Consider the following 21,907-nt stretch of genomic DNA (forward strand, 5'->3'; position numbering starts at 1 on the left):
GAGTTTATATCTCACGATTCTGACTTTTTTAGAATTGCCAGTTTATATCTTATGATTCTGACTTTTTTAGAATTGAGTTTATATCTCACGATTCTGACTTTTTTAGAATTGAGTTTATATCTCACGATTCTGACTTTTTTAGAATTGCCAGTTTATATCTCACGATTCTGACTTTTTTAGAATTGCCAGTTTATATCTCACGATTCTTGACTTTTTTTTAGAATTGAGAGTTTATATCTCACGATTTTGACTCTTTTTTTTAGAATTGCGAGTTTATGTCATGATTCAGATTTATTTTTAGAATTGCGAGTTTATATCTCACGATTCTGACTTTTTTAGAATTGCCAGTTTATATCTCACGATTCTTGACTTTTTTAGAATTGCCAGTTTATATCTCACGATTCTGACTCTTTTTTTTAGAATTGCCAGTTTATATCTCACGATTCTGACTTTTTTAGAATTGCGAGTTTATATCTCACGATTCTTACTTTTTTAGAATTGCCAGTTTATATCTCACGATTCTGACTTTTTTTTTTAGAATTGCCAGTTTATATCTCACGATTCTGACTTTTTTTAGAATTGAGTTTATATCTCACGATTCTGACTTTTAGAATTGCCAGTTTATATCTTATGATTCTGACTTTTTTAGAATTGAGTTTACATCTCATGATTCTGACTTTTTTTAGAATTGCCAGTTTATATCTCACGATTCTTGACTTTTTTTAGAATTGAGAGTTTATATCTCACGATTCTGACTCTTTTTTTTAGAATTGCGAGTTTATATCTCACGATTCTGACTTTTTTAGAATTGCCAGTTTATATCTCACGATTCTGACTTTTAGAACTGCCAGTTTATATCTTATGATTCTGACTTTTTTAGAATTGAGTTTACATCTCATGATTCTGACTTTTTTAGAATTGTAAGTTTACATCTCACAATTCTGACTTTTTAGAATTGTAAGTTTATATCACAATTCTGACTTTTTTCTCAGAATTGCATATTTTTTCTCAATTCTGTCTTTTTTTTTTGAATTGTGAGTTATAAACTTTACAATCTCAAAATTCTTCTTTTTGTTTTAGAATTGCCAGTTTATATCTCATGATTCTGACTTTTTTTAGAATTGCCAGTTTACATCTCACATTTCTGACTTTTTTCCCAGAATTGCATATTTTTTCTCAATTCAGACTTGTTTTTTTTTTTTTAATTGCGAGATTATATCCCACAATTCTGTCTTTTTTTTAGAACTGTGAGTTATGAATTTAATCTCAACATTTTTCTTTTTTTAGAATTGTGAGTTTATATCTCAGAATTCTGACTTCTCTTATAATTGCGTGTTTACATCTCACAGTTATGACTTTTTTCTAGAATAGTGAATTATAAGCTTGTATCTCACAATTCAGATTTTTTTCCCCTCAAAATTCTGAGTTTACATCTTGTATTTCTTTTTTTCCCCTGATATTTTAGACACCTGACCTGACCACATGCACATGCAGAATTCTGAGAAGAAAAAAAAAAGTAAGAATTGTGAGATCTAATCAATCTAATCAATCAATTGCAAAATATAAACTTAAAAAAAAAAAAAAATTGAGTCCAATTTGTGATATAGCTTCCATAAAAAAACTGTATTAAAACTGAAAACTATAAAATTAAAAAACCAAACATTTTCTGTATTAAAACTGAAAACTATAAAATTAAAAACCCAAACATTAAAATAGCTTGGTTGAGTTATAATAGAGCTGGAAGACTAGCTTTGGTCCTCACTTTGTACTCAGGAAAATGTTCGGGACGGCTGCCTCCATAACATATTAGAAACGTCCAGCAGAGGCTGTTTATATGTGTGTAAAGTACCGTATGGCTTGTGGTCCAGTTCAGCAGGACGGCATTTGAAAACAGCTCACACTGAACTAAGCTTCACCAAACCCCGCACAGAGTCTTCATGGAGCGAGTCCTGGCTGGCAGGGTCAAAGAGCTGTGCCGGGTGAACATGGTGACCCAGGTGGGTGGCGCAGGGCAGAGCTGCGGGTGGGGAGGGTGTCTCTTCCGGACTGATGAAATGTTGATGGTGTAGGTGATGGTGACAGTGGATCTCAGAGTCTCGCAGGGCCATCAGCTCTCCTCCACAGCTGAGGCCTGGGATAGAGGAGGGTAGCGAGGGCTGAGAGGGGCCCAGAGTGGAGCACGGGCCACCCAGAGAGGTCTTGGCCTGAAGGGGCGCACCTCCGCCCAGAATGATGGGCTGACTGTGGAGCAGCGGGTTGGTGGCAGCCTGCAAAACGAATTTGGTGCTCTGAATGCACTGGTCTTGAGCACACTGGGAGGAAGGATGAAGGACAGAGAGAAAAGGGAAAGCCGAGAGGAAGTCAGACCCAACAAATAATAAAATGTTACAGAAAACACGTCACAGGGCTCCAAACTGCTTATGACTGTTGTGCCACGGATATAAATGAACTGTGCAGTATCATAGAGACTCGTCCCTGTTGGTCACCAGCATATATTGTTTTTAGATGCTGGCGTGGTTTTGTTAATGGTCATGTCAAGCAATCCGTCCATGTTGGCGTCTGAGTTATTTAAATACCAAGTGACGGATGGATTTATGCAGAAATATTATACTCTTTGAATGGACATCTATATACAAATGGCAAGCTAGATTTTGAAATTTTGTCACAAATTTGTAGGGGTTATTTGTTGTTTTGGAGCCCTGGGTCAGATAAGACCAGTCTCTGGTGGTTAGAAGGACAAAATTATTATTATTAGAAGATTAAAAAGTTAAGAGAGTGTGCTGACCGAAAAGCGTAAGGAAAAACAGAGAAAGAAGTTAGAAGTTAATAATATCTGGGCGAATATCACCAAACCTGTAAAGAACATGTTGAGGACATATTTCACTTCAAAATCAAGAAAGAAATACAAAATAATAATTTTCTTAATGGAAAAAGACTATTTTTGGACCATTCAGTTGAAGAGGAAAAAATAGATGTAATTTTTGAACAATATAAAATCCATGATGAGTAAATGTATGACTTTTATTAATATAAAATTAAAAATTAATAGAATTATATAAATTAATGAATTCTCGTGAAAAACAATAATGAAACTGAAACACACACACAATGGTCCATAAAATAGGCTTTATTTTCATTCTTGATGTACTGTATGTATGCATTTGTTCATTTGTTCAGGTGAAATGTGACCTGGACACTTTTGTGTTAGATTTACCCAACTAATCTGATTCATAGAAATATTTCTTTAGGAACTGTCACAAAGATTTACACTATAAAAATTCATTTTAAAACCTAACTGAAACCTTACATAATGCAATCATCTCTTAAAAGCATCTGGATCCCTCAAGGGATTGAATAATTGGCATCAAACCAGGGGCTGATGTGTTTGGCTTTAGCTGATGAAACTGAATCCAGACTCATGAGAGCTGATCTGTTCACACAGCCCACATCGTCTCCCAATCACAGAAATGCTGCTGAGTCCATGTATGTCTGACGGATGAGAGAATTACATCACTGAGCACGTCTGTGCTAACAACACAGGTGGTCTACATCAATCAGTGCGTTTTGTTGAGTAGATTCAACAAATCATGACAATTTGAGTGAAAATATTTGCGTTGAAAATGTTAGAAATTAGAAAAAGTGTTCGAAAACCATTAGAAATTGATGTTTTTATTATTATTGTACAACCATTCAAAATTTGGGGGGGGGGGCAGTAATTTTTTTTTTTTCAACAATATTTTTATTCAGCAAGAATGCATTAAATTGATCAAAAGTGGCAATAAAGAAAAAAATTTATACAATGCAAATAAATGCTGATCATTTGAACTTTCTATGCACCAAAGAATCCTGGGTTCACAGTTTGCACAAAAATAAATAAACAAAGAAATATAAAAATAAAATAATATAAACACTATATAAACAAAATACAAAAAAAAAAAGAAGAAATATTAAGCAATGGTTCTTAAGCATTAAGCCAGCATAACAGAATAATTTCTGAAGGATAATGTGAAACTGGAATAGGTTTCTGGAGTAATGGCTGCTGAAAATTCAGTTTTAAATTAGATTTAAAAATATATTAAAATAGAAAATTATTTTTAATTGCAATAATATTTCACAATATTACAGTTTTAATATAATTTTTGATCAAATAAATGCAGCCTTGGGGTATGGAAGCCCATTTCCATCAAAATAAATAAATAAACTAAATAAAAAATAAAACAAGGTAGTTGCGACTTATTATCTCACAAAGTTTGACTTTTTTTTCTCAGAATTGTGTGACACTCAAACATGCCATAGTGAGTTACAAAGTCAAAATAGCGAGTTAAAAAGTCAGAATTGCAAGATGTAAACTCAGAATCGCGAGAAAAAAGTCAGAATTGCAAGATGTAAACTCGGAATTGCGAGAAAAAAAACTAAGAATTGCTATTCTTGCAATTCTTACTTTATAACGCGCAGTTGTGAGTTATAAAGTCAGAATTGCGAGATAAAAAGTAATAGGCTTCCCTATTTGGGAGAATAAGAGATTTTCAAAAATAAAACAAACAACAAAAAAAAAAAAAAAAAAAACATTCGGTAAATCACTTTCCAATAAGGTTCATTAGTTAACATCAACTAAGAATGAACAATACTTCTACAGCATTAATTAATTTTAGTTAACGTTAATTTCAACATTTACTAATGCATTATTAAAATCAAAAGTTGTTACTATGCACTGTGAACTAACATGAACTAACAAGAATTGTCATTGTTTGTTCATTTTAGTTAATACATTAACTAACGGAACCTTATTGCAAAGTGCTTCCAAAAATCTTACCAACCCCAAACATTTGAATGTGTACTTTTTTTCATTAGTTGAAAAATGAATATGTACCCTTTATCAACAACCGCACTCAGTCTGGGTATTTTGTGCAAAACTTTGAATTCCAGATTTTCACTGTGGTCTCAGACTTGTACACTCCACTATTTATTTCAAATCACTGTTCACAGCTTTGCTGAAACCTTGAAGTGGTTTGAACATAAATGGCTTCATTATTATGGCTCCAGCCCAACAGACTGGACACAGATACACACAGAGGTCAGAGGTCAGCCGTCTTACCATGTGACTCTGGACTTGATTGGAGGGGCAGGCGCCGGTGCCGTTTGTCTGTGCCGCAGGCTGCGGGGTGTCCGGTTGGACAAAACCTCTTCTGTCAATCAAGCTGCAAAGAGAAAGGAAGTAGATGATATATTCTGACTGTGAGTCAGGGAACGTGGGTGAGGGAGGCGGAGAGAAGAGGATCTGTGTGTGTGTGTGAGTACGGAGTCCTCCTCCAACTCAACATGCCCACACAAAGAGCAGATGGCAGCCAGTGATGCTGTGCCCACTTCTGCTTTGTGTTCCTGGCTCCATGAGAAACTCATTAATGGTGTGCAGAACTCTTGTGTGGGTGTGTAAGCAGGTTTTGTCGTCAGCAAGCCTCCTCACGCACCATCTGAAGCGATTCAGGAACATTCCTCAGTTATCTAAGATATTCCCGGAGTGAGAATGCTGATTGGTTCTTGCCTCTCATATTTAAATGAATGAGTGAGAAACCTGCTGAGGTCACCAATCTTTTCACAAGATCAGCATGGATCTCTTGGCCGATAACGTGGCTGGATAATGATTTTCTGAGAAAGCTGATTAATATCTTATTTGAAATGGACTTTTTCTGTGGATTGCAATTACATTCTCTGATACAGAGATATGAATGATGTAAAGGACAAAGCATTGTTATAAGAATTTCTGCTGTAGCTTTAGAATAATTTTCTCTATGCATATAAAAACTTACTGGATTTGTCAACCAACAACAGCCAAAAGGATTTGCTTAAATTAAGTAATAAAGTTTAACATATTATATATTTCTGCTAGAGACATAAAGCAATAGTTCACCAAAAAAAGAAAATTCTTTCATTATTTACTCACCCTCATGTCGCTCCTAATCCCGTAAGATTTTAATTTATCTTCAAACCACAAATTAAAATATTTTTAATGAAACCTTAGAGATTTCTCTCCATTGAAAGTCTATTCCTTTTTTTTTTTAAAGGTCGTAAGCAGTATACAGTATATACTGTGCAGTATGCTGTATTCCAGACACTGAACATAAAGACATTACAAAAGCAAAAATAGCAGGAGTTGCTGCACTCACCTCGGTGGTAGCGGTCCACACAGTGCAGCGCAGCAGTTGGTGATGAAGTTTCCGTAGCTGTAGGGGTTGTAGATGCCTTTGCCTCGTTTGGATGACCATGAACCTTTGATCTGAAACAGTGATGTGACCATTGAGAACTACAGTAGCTGAGAGGGACAAGCTGCCAACATCAACGAGACGCTCAGAGACGACAGGCTACCTTAATAAACCCAGCGGTGAACCAGGGTGAAGATGAAAAGAGTTTTAGCTTGATTATATTTTGCTTCTTGCTAGGCGTTATGGTGAGAAATACCTCCAAACACATTGATCTTTTGAAGTGCTCATGAATTGTCTTCCTGTAACGCTTGTCAGACTTTCCAAGTGTCTCTTTTGATCTTGGTTCACAAATGTAAAAATTTAAAATAAACTTTGTATGCAGGGTCCAAAATTAACCTGCAGTCGGGTTATGGTCATAAATATTTCTTAAGGGCAGTGAACATATTTTTGTTCCTTCAAAAATGGAATCACAAATCTATTTATTTCTTGCATATTTATGATTAACAGAAAACAATATTTTATATACTGAAGTGATATCTAGTCTCCATGATTCTAAAAACATCTTTCTAAAAAATACATTTCAAAAGTTTAGGGGTCGGTAAGACGATCGATTTATTTATTGTGATTAAAAAAAAAAAAAAAAAAAAAAAACTTTTATTCAGCAAAAATTCACTTTATTGATCAAAAGTGACTAAACTGTATTTCAAATAAATGCTCTTCTTGTGAATTTATAATAATCCAAAACAAATTATCCTGAAAATGTGTAATAGAACGACTGTTTTAAACTGTGTGAACAATAAGAAATGTTTCTTGAGCATAAAATCAGCATATTATAAATATTTCTGAAGAATCATATAGTAATGGCTGCTCATAATTTAACTTTGCCATCACAGGAATATTTTTTTATTTTTTTTAATATATTAATATACACAATGGTTATTTTAATTGCAACAATATTTCACAATATCACTGTATTTTTAATCATATAAATGCAGCCTTGGTAAGCATAATTTTTTTTTATTTAAAAACATTTTTAAAAAATCTTAGCAACCCCAAACTTTGAACGGTATTGTGTAAGATGTAGTTTTGGAGAAAAAAATAAATAACACTTTAGTTTAAGGACCAACTGTCACTGTTAACTAGTTGCAGTATACTAGCATATTGGCTGTTTATTAGTGCTTACAAAGCACATATTAATGCCTTATTCTAGATCCCTTAATCCTACCCCATATACCTAAACTTAACAACTACCTTACAAACTATTAATGAGCAGCAAATTAGGAGTTTATTGAAGCAAAAGACACAGTTAATAGTGAGAATTGGTCCTTTAAATGAAGTGTGATCTAAAACCATCCATACTACACGACTGCATACCTAAAGAGAAACATGTTCTTCACACGTTCTCTGAAAGCATGTGATGTGAATTGCTCACGTCACTCACACTGCGCCAAAGGTAATCTGACTTGCATTTGCAGCTTGAAGGGTGTTAATTCTGGACCCCGTTTGTATGATTTTATCTTCTGTCAGGTCATGATGATCAATTTTACATACAGTCCTGGGTGTGTTATTATAAAACACTGACTATTATCACAGCAGCATCCTGATTAGTTCATGAATATTGAGATAAAGCATTAAAAGTGAAAGAGAGGTACTCACATCTTCATTGGTGGTCTGATTGGAGCTGATCAGGTAGGTATGGAAGCCTGACAGTCCCACGATGGACCAGATGGAGAAAAAGCACACCACCACTTCCAGAACAGTACAACCGTCAAGGCAAATAGAAATCTATACATGTTTTACTTCATCCACTTATTATAAAAGCTGACTGGCAGCTTCAGCAAATGGATCAAGCACTCTAGAAATACTGAGTCTGTACAGCGTCATTCCACCACTGCAATCCAGACACCTGAATCTCATCTTTTAAAATGCTGAAAGTGTGCTTGACTACACCACACTTCTGAATATGTGCCCAGCGGAGCTCTTTTCTTTGTCATTTGATGAATCACTGCTGCCATGTTCAATAGAAGATGCACATTAATGTTTTATAGACAAAATTCCATTAAGTACCCGTTTTCTACAAGCAAAAATAAACAGCACTGACTGTTTTCCAATAAGGCGCATCTGTGAAGAGCTTAATTTACACCGCCGTTGAAAAGTTTGGGGTCAATACGATTAATGTTTTTGAAAGAAATCTCTTATGCTCACCAAGACTGCATTTATTTAATCAATAATACAGTAAAACTTTACATTTATTTATTTTAAAGAAGTATCTTATGCTCACCAATGCTGGATTTATTTGATCAGTTATATCGTGAAATATTACAAATTATTTCTGTGATGGCAAAACTGAATTTTCAGCATCATTACTCCAGTCTTCAAAAATAATTTCAATAGTCATTTGGTGCTTAAGAAACATTTCTTAACGAAAGAGTCGTGGATAAACAAAACTGTAATTTATTAAATCCAATACACAGGGTAAATCAACACCCGGAAGGGAAAGAATACACACGTACACAACTGGTAGACCCGACAAAGGAGGACCGCACAGACTGGAACTAAATACACGACGTAACGAGGCAATTACGAGGAACACAGGTGAACAGAATGACTAATTAAGAGACAGGACAGGAACAGGAACGACCAAATAAGGGCACATGAGGGAGAAACTGGGTTACGTGGAGCACATGGGGAGCAAGACACAACCAAGACAAAGACAATCCAATCCTGACATTTCGTCCCCTCCCGTAAGGCGTAGAACCAACAGAGGGAGGGATGGGTGGGAACTGGGAGGAGGCTCAGGTGGAGGACGGACACCCGGAAGGAGGTGGCAGATAGAGTCTAGGGCGGATCAGACGGAGGGAAGAGCCAAGGAGATGACAGGAGGGACTTGGAGCATGCGGCACCAAGTGAGACCTAGGCCACAGCCATAATGACGACCCACGGTGGAGCCAACGGTGGGAGGAGCCATGGAGGAGGCAGGGGGCCAACCGACTGTGGTGGAGCAGGTGGCGGAGGAGCCGGAGGCAGAGACAGAGAGCTGATGAGCCAGGGCAACTGGGAGGATCCGGAGGGCCAAGGTGGATCAGATGGCGCCGGCGACCGAGGTGGGGAACCAGAAGGCCGCGGTGGAGCCGGAGCGACAGAGGACTGAAGAGGAGCCTGACAGAGCTGGTGGGACGGAGGGACGAGGCAGAGTCTGGGTCTCAGAAGTGGAGTGGAGCCAGTGGACTGATGGGCCACGGCAGAGAGGAGGGAGCTAGGAGCCATGGTGGAGCCGCTGGGTCGACGGGCCGAGGCAGAGTCTGGGTCTCAGATGCTCGAGGCGGAGACCAGGGATTCTGCAGCTACTGTGACGATGGAGGAAGGCAGACCCACGCAGCTCGCACCATACTGATGGTGGGCTGAGAGCGAGCAGAGGGGCTGCCAGACGACAGTGGTGGAGGAGGCAGGAGAGAGTGGTTGGGCTTAACTTAGGACCAGGAACCCTCTCAGGGCTGGACGTGGGAACAGGAGCCTTCTCTGGTCTGATGATCTGAGAGGCTCTGGCTCCGTGGCAGTCCTCAGCTCTGTCACACTCCTTAGCGATGGCTTGTCTGTCACAACGGGCTCAGTTCTCCGTCAGCGGATGGCTCGGGCTTGCGCTCCGCGCAGCGGGGGAGATGGTGGGCTGGGCTCAGGGTCTAGCTGTGCTCTGGATCTGGGATAGATGCTCTCCAGACACCGGATAATGGCATCCCTCCAGCTCAGTCCAGAAGTGTCTGGGAGGTTGGCAGGACAATAGTAATTTGCCCTGATCCACAACAGTAAGTTCAGCGCAGCGCTGTCGAATGCCGTATGCTCCAATAGGGTTCTTTGCAGGCAAGGTCTTTGCAAACAAGGTAAGGTCTTTGTGAGCAAGGGAGGTGAACTTTGTGGCGAGGGAATCCATTCAAACACTGAATGGAAAATGAAGAAAGAAAAAAAAAAAACAGAGGGGAAGACACGCAGAATTAACAGTTTTGGTCAGGTATTCTGTCACGTTATGCTGCCGGAAGGAACGAGGGCACCGTGGATAAAAAAAAAAAAACTGTCATTTATTAATACACAACCGGTAGACCCGACAAAGGAGGAACGCACAGACTGGAACTAAAAACATGACTTAATGAGGCAACTGGGAAGAACACAGGTGATCAAAATGACTAATTAGGAGACAATGAAGACAGGAACAGGAACGACCAAATAAGGGCACATTGGGGAGAAACTGGGTCACAGGGAGCACATGGGGAGCAAAACACAACAAAAACAGTCCAACCCTAACATTGTTGGTTGATTTTTGTGGCAACTGTGATAAAATGTTTTTTTTTTTTTTTTTCAGGACTTTTGATGAATAGAAAGTTCAAAGGTCCTGCATTAATGTAAAACAGAAATATTTTTAGCATTAAATATATATATTTTATGAATATATATATTTAAGTATATATAAGTATATATATATATTTTTTTTCAGGACTTTTGATGAATAGAAAGTTCAAAGGTCCTGCATTAATGTAAAACAGAAATATTTTTAGCATTAAATATATATATATATATATATATATATATATATATATATATATTATTTTTTTTTTTTTTTTTTTTTTTTTTTACTGTGACTTTTGATCATTTAAATTTTAATATTTTATAATAACAACAACAATAACAACTTATTGACCACAAACTTTTGAACAGTATTCCTTTATATATGACACAGCAGCACTTGTTTTTAAAAATAAATAAATCTTGAATTGATTAGCAAAAGGTATATGCTTAAAGAATAAAATTTAAGGTTTATGCTTAAAACAAGAAAGAAATAAATTATATTTCTATAAATATATTTTCTGAATTATATTGAATATGTTAATATGTTATGTAATTCTGCCTCACAACTGAAGTTATCTTGTTTAAAGGGTATTAAGATATATTCAAAATTACTAAAAACAATTAGCAGTTTGTACCCTGCAGAGCAGGTTTTTGCTGGCACTAGCATGTGCTGACTTGCTTGCTTATGTGAGTAAGTCTATCATGAAGCAATAAATGATGCATGACAAGCTAATAATTGACTGTGAGCAAGAAGCAGGTCTCACTAATGAACAAGACAACGAGACGTCCCTTTTCTAATACAAATCACTCTTCTGCATATTTGTGCAGTCAGACAGAAGATCTTTTCTCACTGTTTTCCTTCTCATGCCAAACTCAGGAATGCAAAGACTTCCCACAGACCGTATTTAATAACATATTTCTTTCCATTGAAAAGAGAGGGGTACAGATGCATAGCAATGAAGATGTAGAGAAAGTCAGTATTGGGCTGCTTTTCTGCATTTGTGTTCCTGAGGTGTGAAAACCAGAAATAGACTCCTATTGCACCGCCTCTTCCCACACACATTTTAGTGAAAGGATATCTAGCAGGGCTGTCTTTGAGAGCACTAAGAAAGCCAGTCCTGTTGGATCCTGCAGGAAAAGCACTGGTTATGTAACAAAGGAAAGCTGTCACAGGAACATGAAACACAGGCAGCATATTGAGCAAAAAATCACTGGAATAAGAAATTAACCAGCTGCTGTCTTACAGATCCTAGAGTTACTAGAAAATCCTAGAGTTTTACGGAATACCAAGATGCCACATTAGCACCTATCATTAATTAAGGAAACGTGCAAGCATACCTTGTCTCCTTGTTTAAAAAGTGTACTTATTATGCAAATAATTTTGTGAAAAAAATAATACACTTAAGTGTGAACTGAATGTAATGATTTTGGATGAATTGCATGTTATTTAAAATTAAGTTCTATAATTAAAACATACTTTTCATATCATATATCATATTATATATCATACCATATATACAAATAGATGAAGTACTTTTTTGACTGAATTAAATTGGACTTAAAGTATAATGTTAAATGTACTTACAAGCATTTATTGCAAATTAAATAAACTTTAATGTCATTTCTGTTTAAACTTGTACGTCAAGTATTTAAATGTGTTTGTAATTACACATTTGTGATGATAAAGTTGCAGTTTAGTGTAGTTAAAATGTCATATTTAAACTTTAAATGCAATATTAAATTAATATTTAATATTAAATACTAAAATTATAGTCAATTATAGCTTTACATGTGCTTTAGTATGTTAGCCAACAGTCTAAATAAGTGTACTTTCAAGCATAAAAAAATAAACACAAATAATACACAGTATACATGACAATACCATGACAACTACCTTTGAGTACCGCACTATATGGAGATGAATTAATGAATATTTATATATTAATATTTACATGAAAATTTTTCAGTATGCACCGTGATATTACAATTTGACACCATCACTGTCCCATGATGCACCAACCCCTAAGCGACTGTCCTGACACTCTCAGTACATTCACCTTCTGGACTGCTTCAAAGTCAGCTACTGTGTTTAATGCTAATGGTTTCCAGAGGGCATCTGAGGAGAGATTCGTGGGTAAATAAAGCCGCACTGAGTGTGCCCTGTCCAATAAACATCTTACAGGAGCCATTTGTCACTACAGCGACCCCAGAGTGCCCCTGGCCTCATGGCCTGATTGATCAGTTCAGTGCAGTACAGCGCTGAGCTCAGGATTACAGCCTCTCTATCACTTTGCCCAGGGAGGAAACTGCTTTGTCAGCGGCCTCGTGGTTTCCTCCTGCCAGTCAACAGCCGAGAGGAGGAGCCGATCGATGCGGGATCTAACCCATACATTACAGTGATGAAGAACCAGTACTACTGTAGGTCTTGAAGGGGCATTTCGGAGCAAATACTCACCAGAAATATTTGTCTGAAATGTTTCGTAACAGAAACCAGTTGAGGTAAGAAACAGTGTGAGGGAAAGTTACTTGCATTACTTAGTTACTTTTTATGGAAAGTAATGCAATATATTACTTATGTGTTAACTTTTTCTCATCTGGGGGGGCTTTCGTTTTCCTTTTTTTTTTTATATAAAAAATATCTATTGTTGGCAAAAGTAGAAGCCCTTTCACACCAAAAGTGAAATGAATAAGCCTCAGGTGGATGGAAATTTAAATTCATGTCTGTACAGTAGAGACAGGCAGCTCATATTTTGGATTGCATGAAGAATAGAACATGTACACTCTTCAGCAATAAAAAACAAAAACAAGTTATGTTTATCTAAAGTCATTTTTACTTGTTAATATGGTTCAACTGGATCATCAAAGCTCAGCAGTAAAGACATTGGTTAATAAAACGGGATTAAATACTTTTAAAGGATATTTGTGTCATTTAACATATTTTATTATTGCAGCTTTGCGTCATATTTTAAGTTGCATTTCACTGTTTTTATTCATTTTTAGGAATACTATATCTGTACTATATCAATCTTAACAACTAGCTAACTAACTATTAATAAGCAGCAAATTAGGAATTTATTGAGGGAAAAGTCAAAGTTAAAAGTGAATAAGTGTTCCCTATTCTAAAGTGTTACCAAATCTTCTAAATGCGACTATAATGCATGAAGATATTAAGATATTATGAACACTAAAATCTGGATTTTCTTTAAAGCTGCTTTGAAACAATGTGTATGAAAAGCCCTATATGAATAAATTTGACTTGACTTCAGAAAATGCATCAAGAACGAACTATACAATTCTATTTCTAATACAATCTTGAAAACCCCAAACTGCCAAATCCTGGTTTAGGAAAAAGAGTTGTTTTGCTGAACACTGTTAAATAAGACAAGGTGCGATAAGATCTGTCATGTGTTTTGGGACTGAAGGGTGAAGTTATGTAAGAAAGTAGGTGGCCGGTCGGCACTCTTACTCAGTATTACGTGCGTGATGACGAAGGCGAAGATGAAGATGGTGAGGAGGGAGAGTGAGAGGATGAACAGGTAGAAGAAGCGATAGTTCCTCCTCCCCACGCAGTTGCCCACCCACGGGCAGTGATGATCAAATCTCTCTGAGGACAAACACACAGTCAGGAAAATCATGTGTTAGCTCTTCTATATGTGATGCTGGATATTATATAAACATATTTGCAGACACATACAGTATACACAGATGCTTACCCACGCAGTTGTCACACAGGCTGCAGTGTGAGGCCCGCGGCGGTCGGAAGATCTTGCAGGTGAAACAGTATTTCAGCTTGACTGTTTGACCGTTAATGACCACCTCTCTGGTTCGGGGTGGTGGTCTGTAGCCTGGGCCGCTCGGGCCATTAGTTATATCTGTGAAACCAGAACAGACCGATTGCAGAAAATGAAAATCTCTTCTATTGAATGTCAGTATGATGTTGTTTACTACAGAAAATCCTTCAGTTTGTAAAAACAAAAATGGCATTTTACAATGGAAGAATATTGGGCTTCCATTAATATTGTTAGATGAGTTGTCTAAATCACATTATTTCATGTAAATATGTGTACTGCTTGCGAGAACTTGTGTACATAATGTTCAAAACAAAAGTATTTTAAAGTTTATCCATTGGTCATTTTGTCTTGGCCTATAGACATTCATTCCACACACATTACTGTATATTACTGTTTTTACTAAATGAAGGACAGATCACATTAGCAACCGCCAGTATGTCACAGATACTGAACCTGGAAAATTCCTTATATATATATTATCCTTTCAAAAAGCCTTATTCCAAGCCATATTATGAAAAAATGAATTAACATATTAAGCATATTAGAATAGGTCTCCATAGAAATCCAAGATAAAACTGTGTATTAAGATCGACTGAATTAATTAACCTGAAACTTTTTCAGTGCTACTAAACATAAAAATATGCGCATGGTTAAGCGGTACTGTTTTTGGCTGCCACAGTAACAGCAATAAGCTGTAAAGTACTTGTTTTGCGCACCAGCAAATCTGTCCGTGTCCGGCAGTGTATGCCTTGCAATCTATGCCAAACACTGGCAAGAGAAAACAAGCATAGTTTGTTAAAAGTTAAAATAGTGTGTGTAAAATAATAAAGTAATGTGTTTAAATAATATGTGCTCTTATCATTTCATGGACAAAATCCACCGAACTTCGCACTGATTGGAAGCTGTATGGAGGGTATGTGATGATGATGACCGTGAAGTGATGAAAGTATGGCGCCATGTGCTTTTTAGGATTAATATTATCATACTGGAGCTTGACAGACATTCTTCAAAACTTCCCTTTTGCGTTTCACAGAAAAAAAGTCACACGGGTTTTAAATGTGAGGGTAAATTATGACAGAATTTTCATTTTTGAGTAGACTATTGCTTTAATGAACTCACATCTTATGTGACCCTCAACACGCTATGCATCTTCTAAGCAGCACACAGCGCCGCTGGGCCTCACAGCAGTGTTTACTTGCTACTGTATTATTCATACGAACAGCAGGGACACATAACTCCAAATCCCCAGCTGACATACCTGAGCTAAAGTGTACTTCCATGGCTCATTTCAATTTCTCACCACTGGAGTCCACTAAATTCTGTCTCAATGACAGACCAGCAACTCATTATAGCAGTGACTCCATTCAATTATAACCAGCAAATTCATACGCAAGCAAATTAAATCAACCTGCACACTGTGGAAAATGTACACTAATTTGTTGTGTTATGGCATAAAATGGCTTGGCCTGCTGTGATTTCACCGTTAAATTCTGAATGTAGTAAGAAATTGCTGTTAAATCTTCCAGTGCGGTCCTTGCTGGTCCTTTAATAATACCCAAATATCCTATGAACATCCATTATCTCATGACTGATTAAACTATCAGACTGAAGAACATGAACAAATACTCTGAGAGACCGTGAATCTTTGCTAGGGATGAATTTTTCAGCAGATTTTATATTACTCTGGTCTGACAGCAAACCTGAGAGAGAGCATGCATTATTCATATCCCATGAGAAGAGAGAATAACACCAAATGTTCTCCGTCTCCTTTTACTCTCTGTAGTGACCTGCACAGAGACGTGGAAAGTGGAAAAAAAAAACAGACAGGAAGAGCGATCATCTTGGCATTTCCTCCCACCTATCTGCCTCTCGATGTCCGCTGCTTCCTCGGTGTGGCCCTGGGCAGGACGCCCGGGTCGCTGAAGCTCGCCCGGAGCAGCATTCCCATCACAAAGACGAACAGCACTCCTCCGATGGCCGGAATGGCAGGGGTCAGGTTTGATGCCAGGAATGGGCAGCTGGAAAACAGGGAATGGAAAAACTGTCTGTGAAGGTCATGTGGTGCTGCTAGTAAAAACCACCAGCAGGAACCACAACAAACATGATGCTCATGACCATGCAAAACTGTCAAGACTGCTTATTAATGGTCCTGTCTTCTGGCTATAGTAAAAAGCAAACGCATTTATGGTCATTCTGCTATGTAATAAGATTATAACTGTGTTTTTACAATGTAATAAATATTTGTTGTGCAATAAAGTGATATATTTCGGATATAGCTGTCAGGGAGTTAGCGTCACCAAAACAGCACTGCAAAAGTAACGACTGGTCCAAAAAAGCACAGCAAACACTTCCTCTGCCTGCAGTTGGCTAGTCTTAAAACAGCTGAGACTCATATTTGCTAAAATGTAATCTTACTTGTCTTACAGAATATTTTCTGAAAAGTCACAAAAAAATTGAAGCAGAAATGATTAATTATTCATTTTTTAAGGCTGTTGGTCGATTCTGGATCCGATCCAAATGAAATCCGATGCAAACACCATTATTAGCCAATACTGATCATCTAAAAATGGACAAATATGGGCTGATTTATTACTCTGGCCAATACATCAGTTTAGCACTAATTAAAACCTTATTAAGCAAATGCATCCTTCCAGCTAGAAATGTTTTCTCTGTACAATTATTTTAATAATTAATTGACTAACAATCACAATTAAAATTTCAAGGGAATAATCGATAGTTATGATTTATTTTTTTTTTTTGCCATAATCATGCAGCACTACAATACATTTACATAAAAAATTTATGTAAATAGCAGAGTGCGACTCTCACCAACGAATGAACTCAATAATAATCTAAATCTATTGCATAGAAACTAGCTAGCTTTTTTGTACACTTAGAAGTTAATGAAATGTATCACCATCTGTTTTGAAGTATGAGCAAATGCTCTGTGGTACAGGGCCCAAAATCTGCCTGCCATAATGTCTAATGGTATTCAGACTCCAAGACATAAACATTTAAAAATGGTCAGCAATCTGATGGCTGCTAAATTGGCTAAGCACAACTAGGCAGAGCAACTGAATTAGCCAAAATGGTCAGATGCTATCGACTACAGCATGTTAAAATAGCAATCCCCTAAGGGACCTTTTAAGAATGCTTACCACTGCTTTTAAGGTCATTGTCAGCTTTACAGCTCTAAAGATTCCTTGTGAAGTGGTCTCCAAGGAACAGTTTTGAGGTTGTTATGATGGACTGAGAGGTTACAGGGTCACTACATCAGGGTCAAACAGTGCTTCTGAATGTGAGTTGTCAAGATACTCAAAACTGATTTATCAAATCGGTATAGAAAATAATCATGTTATAAGTTGCACTGAGTAAGTACAGCTGGATAAAACAAAATCTGTGTCCATCTTCAGGCTGCAAAACAACAGAATGTGATTACTTTAAAGGGGGTGATTTTTTTCTATACCCACTGTTTGTCATTCCACATTGTTTGCTCTCTCTCTCTCTCTCTCTCTCTCTCTCTCTATATATATATGTGTGTGTGTTTGTATTTTCATCTGCCTGTTTATAAAGATTTATCTTTAAAGGAATATTCATGTTCAATATGGGTAATGGACATTGATTACAGCTTCAATGACTATTTACAATGGAACAAACCATTTCACTGCATGGGATAAAGAAAATAAAAATTACACATTATTTCAGAAGTAAAACCATAAGACTTAAATATTATGCACTATTGTTCAAAAGTTTGGAGTTGGTAAGATGTTTATGATTTTTATATTTCTGAAAAAAGTATTTTATGCTTACCGATTTATTTGATAAACATACAGTCAAAAACTGCAATACTGTGACATATTATTGCAGTTTAAAATAACCATTTTATATTTGAAAATGTAATGTATTTCTGTGATCAAAGCTGAATTTTCAGCATCATTACTCCAGTCTTTAGTGTCACATGATCCTTCAGAAATCATTCTAATACTGATTTGATGTCCAAGATTATTATCAATTTTATCACGGTTAAAAGCAGTTGTGCTGCTTAATAACCCATGACACTTTTTTTTAGGATTCTTTGATGAATACAAAGTTAAAAGAACAGCATTTATTTCAATAATAAAGTTTTCTAACATTATAAATGTCTTCTAAAATGTCACTTTTGATTAATTTAATGCATCCTTGCCGAATAAAAGTATTGTAAAGTAAAACTGTAGTGTATGCTTGGTTTCATGGTAAGATTACTTGATAAAATTGCTTACTAGCAGTGGAAAATTACACAAGTTATATAAAAAAGTTTCAAATTAATGACCATGCTAAGCTGGTAAACATGATAATTTTATGATGCATTTTATGTGCAGGGATGCCCGAAAGAGACATGATGCAAGTATCTGCAAAGTACAGTTTAAACTCCACATTCTGCTTTAATTCCTGCCTATGATCCACAAGCTGAATACATTCAAAAGGGTGTTTTGCATTCAATCTAGCCATTACTGTTTGCTTGAAATGATGTACGAGTAAACATTCTGTGCTGAACTACGCAACAAACCAACTGCCTTTCACCAGCACAGCTAATGTGTTTCTGTCCATCTATTCATCTATAATTGATCAACGAAACAAAGACCAAACCTCTGTAATGACTTTATAATCGTTTCAAAAAGCATGACAAGACTAACCCTGGACTACAGCAAAGAAAATACAACTGTGGGCTGGGTCGTCGTGTTGTTTCCTAGGAGACACAGGCCGTTCCAAAAGCACACAAAGATCGGGAAAGGGAAACCGTCGCCATGGAAACAGGACCGCACCACGTCTATGTTTTGGAAGTTTGTGGTATGGAATGTATGGGGCTTGGTGATGGGGGATGGGACACTGGAAAATCTCTGCTTTTACACATCCTCAGGATCACACGGAGAGATTCTTTAACAACCAGCCGCGGCTTACAGGCAAACATGCTTCGAGTAATGCAGAGCAGTGTTGTACCACCTGAGATGCGTTTTTAAATGTAACCCCCCCAAAAAGCTCTCTTGTCTGGAGATCTTCGGAAATGCCAGGAACCCAAATGATATACGTCAACAGTTTCGACACTGGGTTAGTTAAACTTCACCTGACCTACAAACACAAGGAGTTCCTTACAGCTGCAGTGAAGTTTACGTGGACCGAAGTAATTTCTATTACAGCAGATTTAACACTTGTTAAATGTCCTTCAGTGTTAGTGAGAGGGTCTAAATTACTGCACTGGCACTTCAGGATCCCAGAACACATTCAACTGCTGCTTAAATACAGCACAGAACACGATAAGTCTTTATCAAGAGTGATAAGGAAAACACAAGAAGAGGGACCAACACAGACTTGTCAAAGCTAGTCTCTAAGATCAAATGTGCATATACTTTAATGAATGTGGTACAACCCATTTTTGGACTTTATTATTTAGTAATCATGATAATCACTTCAAACTCAAACACAGAACATAACTGTAGTTTACAGTGATGCTATCAATTTGTAATATTGGTATTGAATGATTTTATTTCTGTACATATATAATGGTATTTACCCAATTACTCTGAGGTCCCTTCAAAGAAATAGGGATTTTCTTAGGAACACTCTTAATAAGTCCTTTTTTTACTCGCAGCAATGCAATTAAATGATCATAAATCAGGAACTTAATAAAAAAAAAAAGTTTTTATTTGTGTATAGAATTCTTTTTAAGAACCATTTGTCCAACGGAATCCATGCTCCGTGGATGTTTAAGGTTCTTTATGGAACCACTGATGCCAATGAACCTTTTATTTTTGCGAGTGTACATAAAAACAAACCTTAAAAAAAAAAAAAAAAAAAAAAACCCTTCTGGTAGTGGGGAGGAGATGCTAAGTTCTCCAATAGATCAATGTACTTACTCAAAGGCAAAGAAGAGGCCACTGGTCACCAAAATGAGAACCATGGTAAGATAGAAGACCCCAGTCTGCTTCGCCATCATGATCCGTCCATTGCAGTAAAACTTATTTCGTCCAGGAAAAACCTGCCATTTCCTTTTGAATAAACCTTGCCATTCCATTTTGATCTTCTTCTTCTTGGTGTGTGGGGTGAATCCAGGGTTGAGGAGCTTTGTGTGTAGCAAGACTACTGGATTGTACTGGCACTCTCAGGACGGGGCTCCTCGAACGGGGCCCGAGGATGCATGTATGACTGCTCATTTACCAGCCAGCAAGAAAACTAAACTTTAAAGCAACCCAAGGGAATCAGAATTCAGATGTCCTCAAGGAACCAAGCAGACGGCTGGATCTCGCAGAAACATATCTGATCTGATGGAGGAAGCATTACACAACCCAGTCAAAGAAAAGCGTGGAACTGTAACCAGGGAACCATTTTCTTATCTCCATGTTTTCCATTGAAATCTTCACATTACTGTGAAAAAAGGCTAATCTTTGGGAATGGAAAGGATCAGGAATAAGATCCGCGTTGTTTGGTTCACATGTTTGCTTTGGATAACTCCCTTGATTGCAGATGTATCCTCTACACAACAGCCACGCGCTCCAAGGGACACAGATGGCGTGTGCACCATCAATAGCCCCAGAAAATCTTCGCCTTTGTCTGCTTTTTTTGGCGTTTTGGGCGTCTCTTATAGCGTGCATCTCCGGTAATGCGCTTCAGAAGCGACTGCGTTGAAACCAAACCCACTCCAAACATGTGGAAACCAGAACGCGAAAAACGTCCTTCCGTTGTCCTCGTTAACCCCCTTCACTACAGGGTCCTGTACAGCACGCGCCGGAAAATGTAGCTCTGCCGCGAGCACCGCTCACAGAGTATCACCAGCGCGAACAGACAGAGAGTGAGGGTGTCCTGATTCATCTGTATCGATGAAGATAGATGATGATGATGAAGGAGAGGATCGCTGGTGGAGTTGAGATCACCCCAGAGTGAACTGCACGAGCTCACAGCACAGATGATGCCCTAAAAAACAGAACAGCGGCGCCGTCTCCAAATCAGAGCCAAGCTATTCTATGTCGGACAGTGATACCTAGGTGTCAATAGTAGTAGATATTTCAGAACACACTGACTGCCCGCACAGCTCTCTTAAACCCTAGTGATCTGTCTCACATCCAAGTGAGCTCACATCTAGGCGACGTTTTGCGCTAGCTGTGATTCAAAACAAGCACGTCCCAAAAGGACTCACCTCTTTTTGGAGGCATGCGTTTCAAAACCGCTTTTTGTGTCTAAAGACACTCAAGAGGTGAACAGGCTCGCCTAAATAGACAGCAATCGTAGGCACGTTTTGTGCTTGACGTTTAGTAGCGTCCAATAAAAACACAAGCTGACTAACTTCTGCTAACCAAAATAAAATGTCAACATATTATTATGACAATAAAATATAACAACATGAACATTCAAAAAGACAATACTGAATATTAAGAATCGTCGTTCTCTCGCAGTCTGTGAAGCTTTTCTAGCTAGGCGGCTCAGTCCGCTCGCTTCTATTAAAACACATCCGGTCTGATCGGCGGAATCTCAGTCCTCCTCTTACTTTCCGACACATGTCTAGTTTCATATCATTTCGCGTTATTATGAGTTTAAAGAGGTTTTATC

At 37.5% G+C, this 21,907-nt stretch overlaps 1 protein-coding gene across 1 annotated transcript; it reads right to left on the reverse strand.

Annotated features, from left to right (window-relative positions):
* Positions 1 to 1,835: 1,835 nt before the first annotated feature.
* On the reverse strand, positions 1,836 to 20,353 carry LOC122148936 (palmitoyltransferase ZDHHC14-like). Its single transcript, XM_042777409.1, is given in 10 exon segments — positions 1,836 to 2,312; positions 5,096 to 5,198; positions 6,165 to 6,274; positions 7,857 to 7,959; positions 11,618 to 11,666; positions 14,005 to 14,142; positions 14,252 to 14,410; positions 16,188 to 16,217; positions 16,220 to 16,347; positions 20,221 to 20,353. Coding segments are annotated over 10 exon segments (1,317 nt in total). The 5' UTR covers positions 20,301 to 20,353; the 3' UTR covers positions 1,836 to 1,895.
* Between the last annotated feature and the right edge of the window lie 1,554 nt (positions 20,354 to 21,907).

Source organism: Cyprinus carpio, chromosome A20 (assembly GCF_018340385.1).
Source record: "Cyprinus carpio isolate SPL01 chromosome A20, ASM1834038v1, whole genome shotgun sequence".
Taxonomy (NCBI): Eukaryota; Metazoa; Chordata; class Actinopteri; order Cypriniformes; family Cyprinidae; genus Cyprinus; species Cyprinus carpio.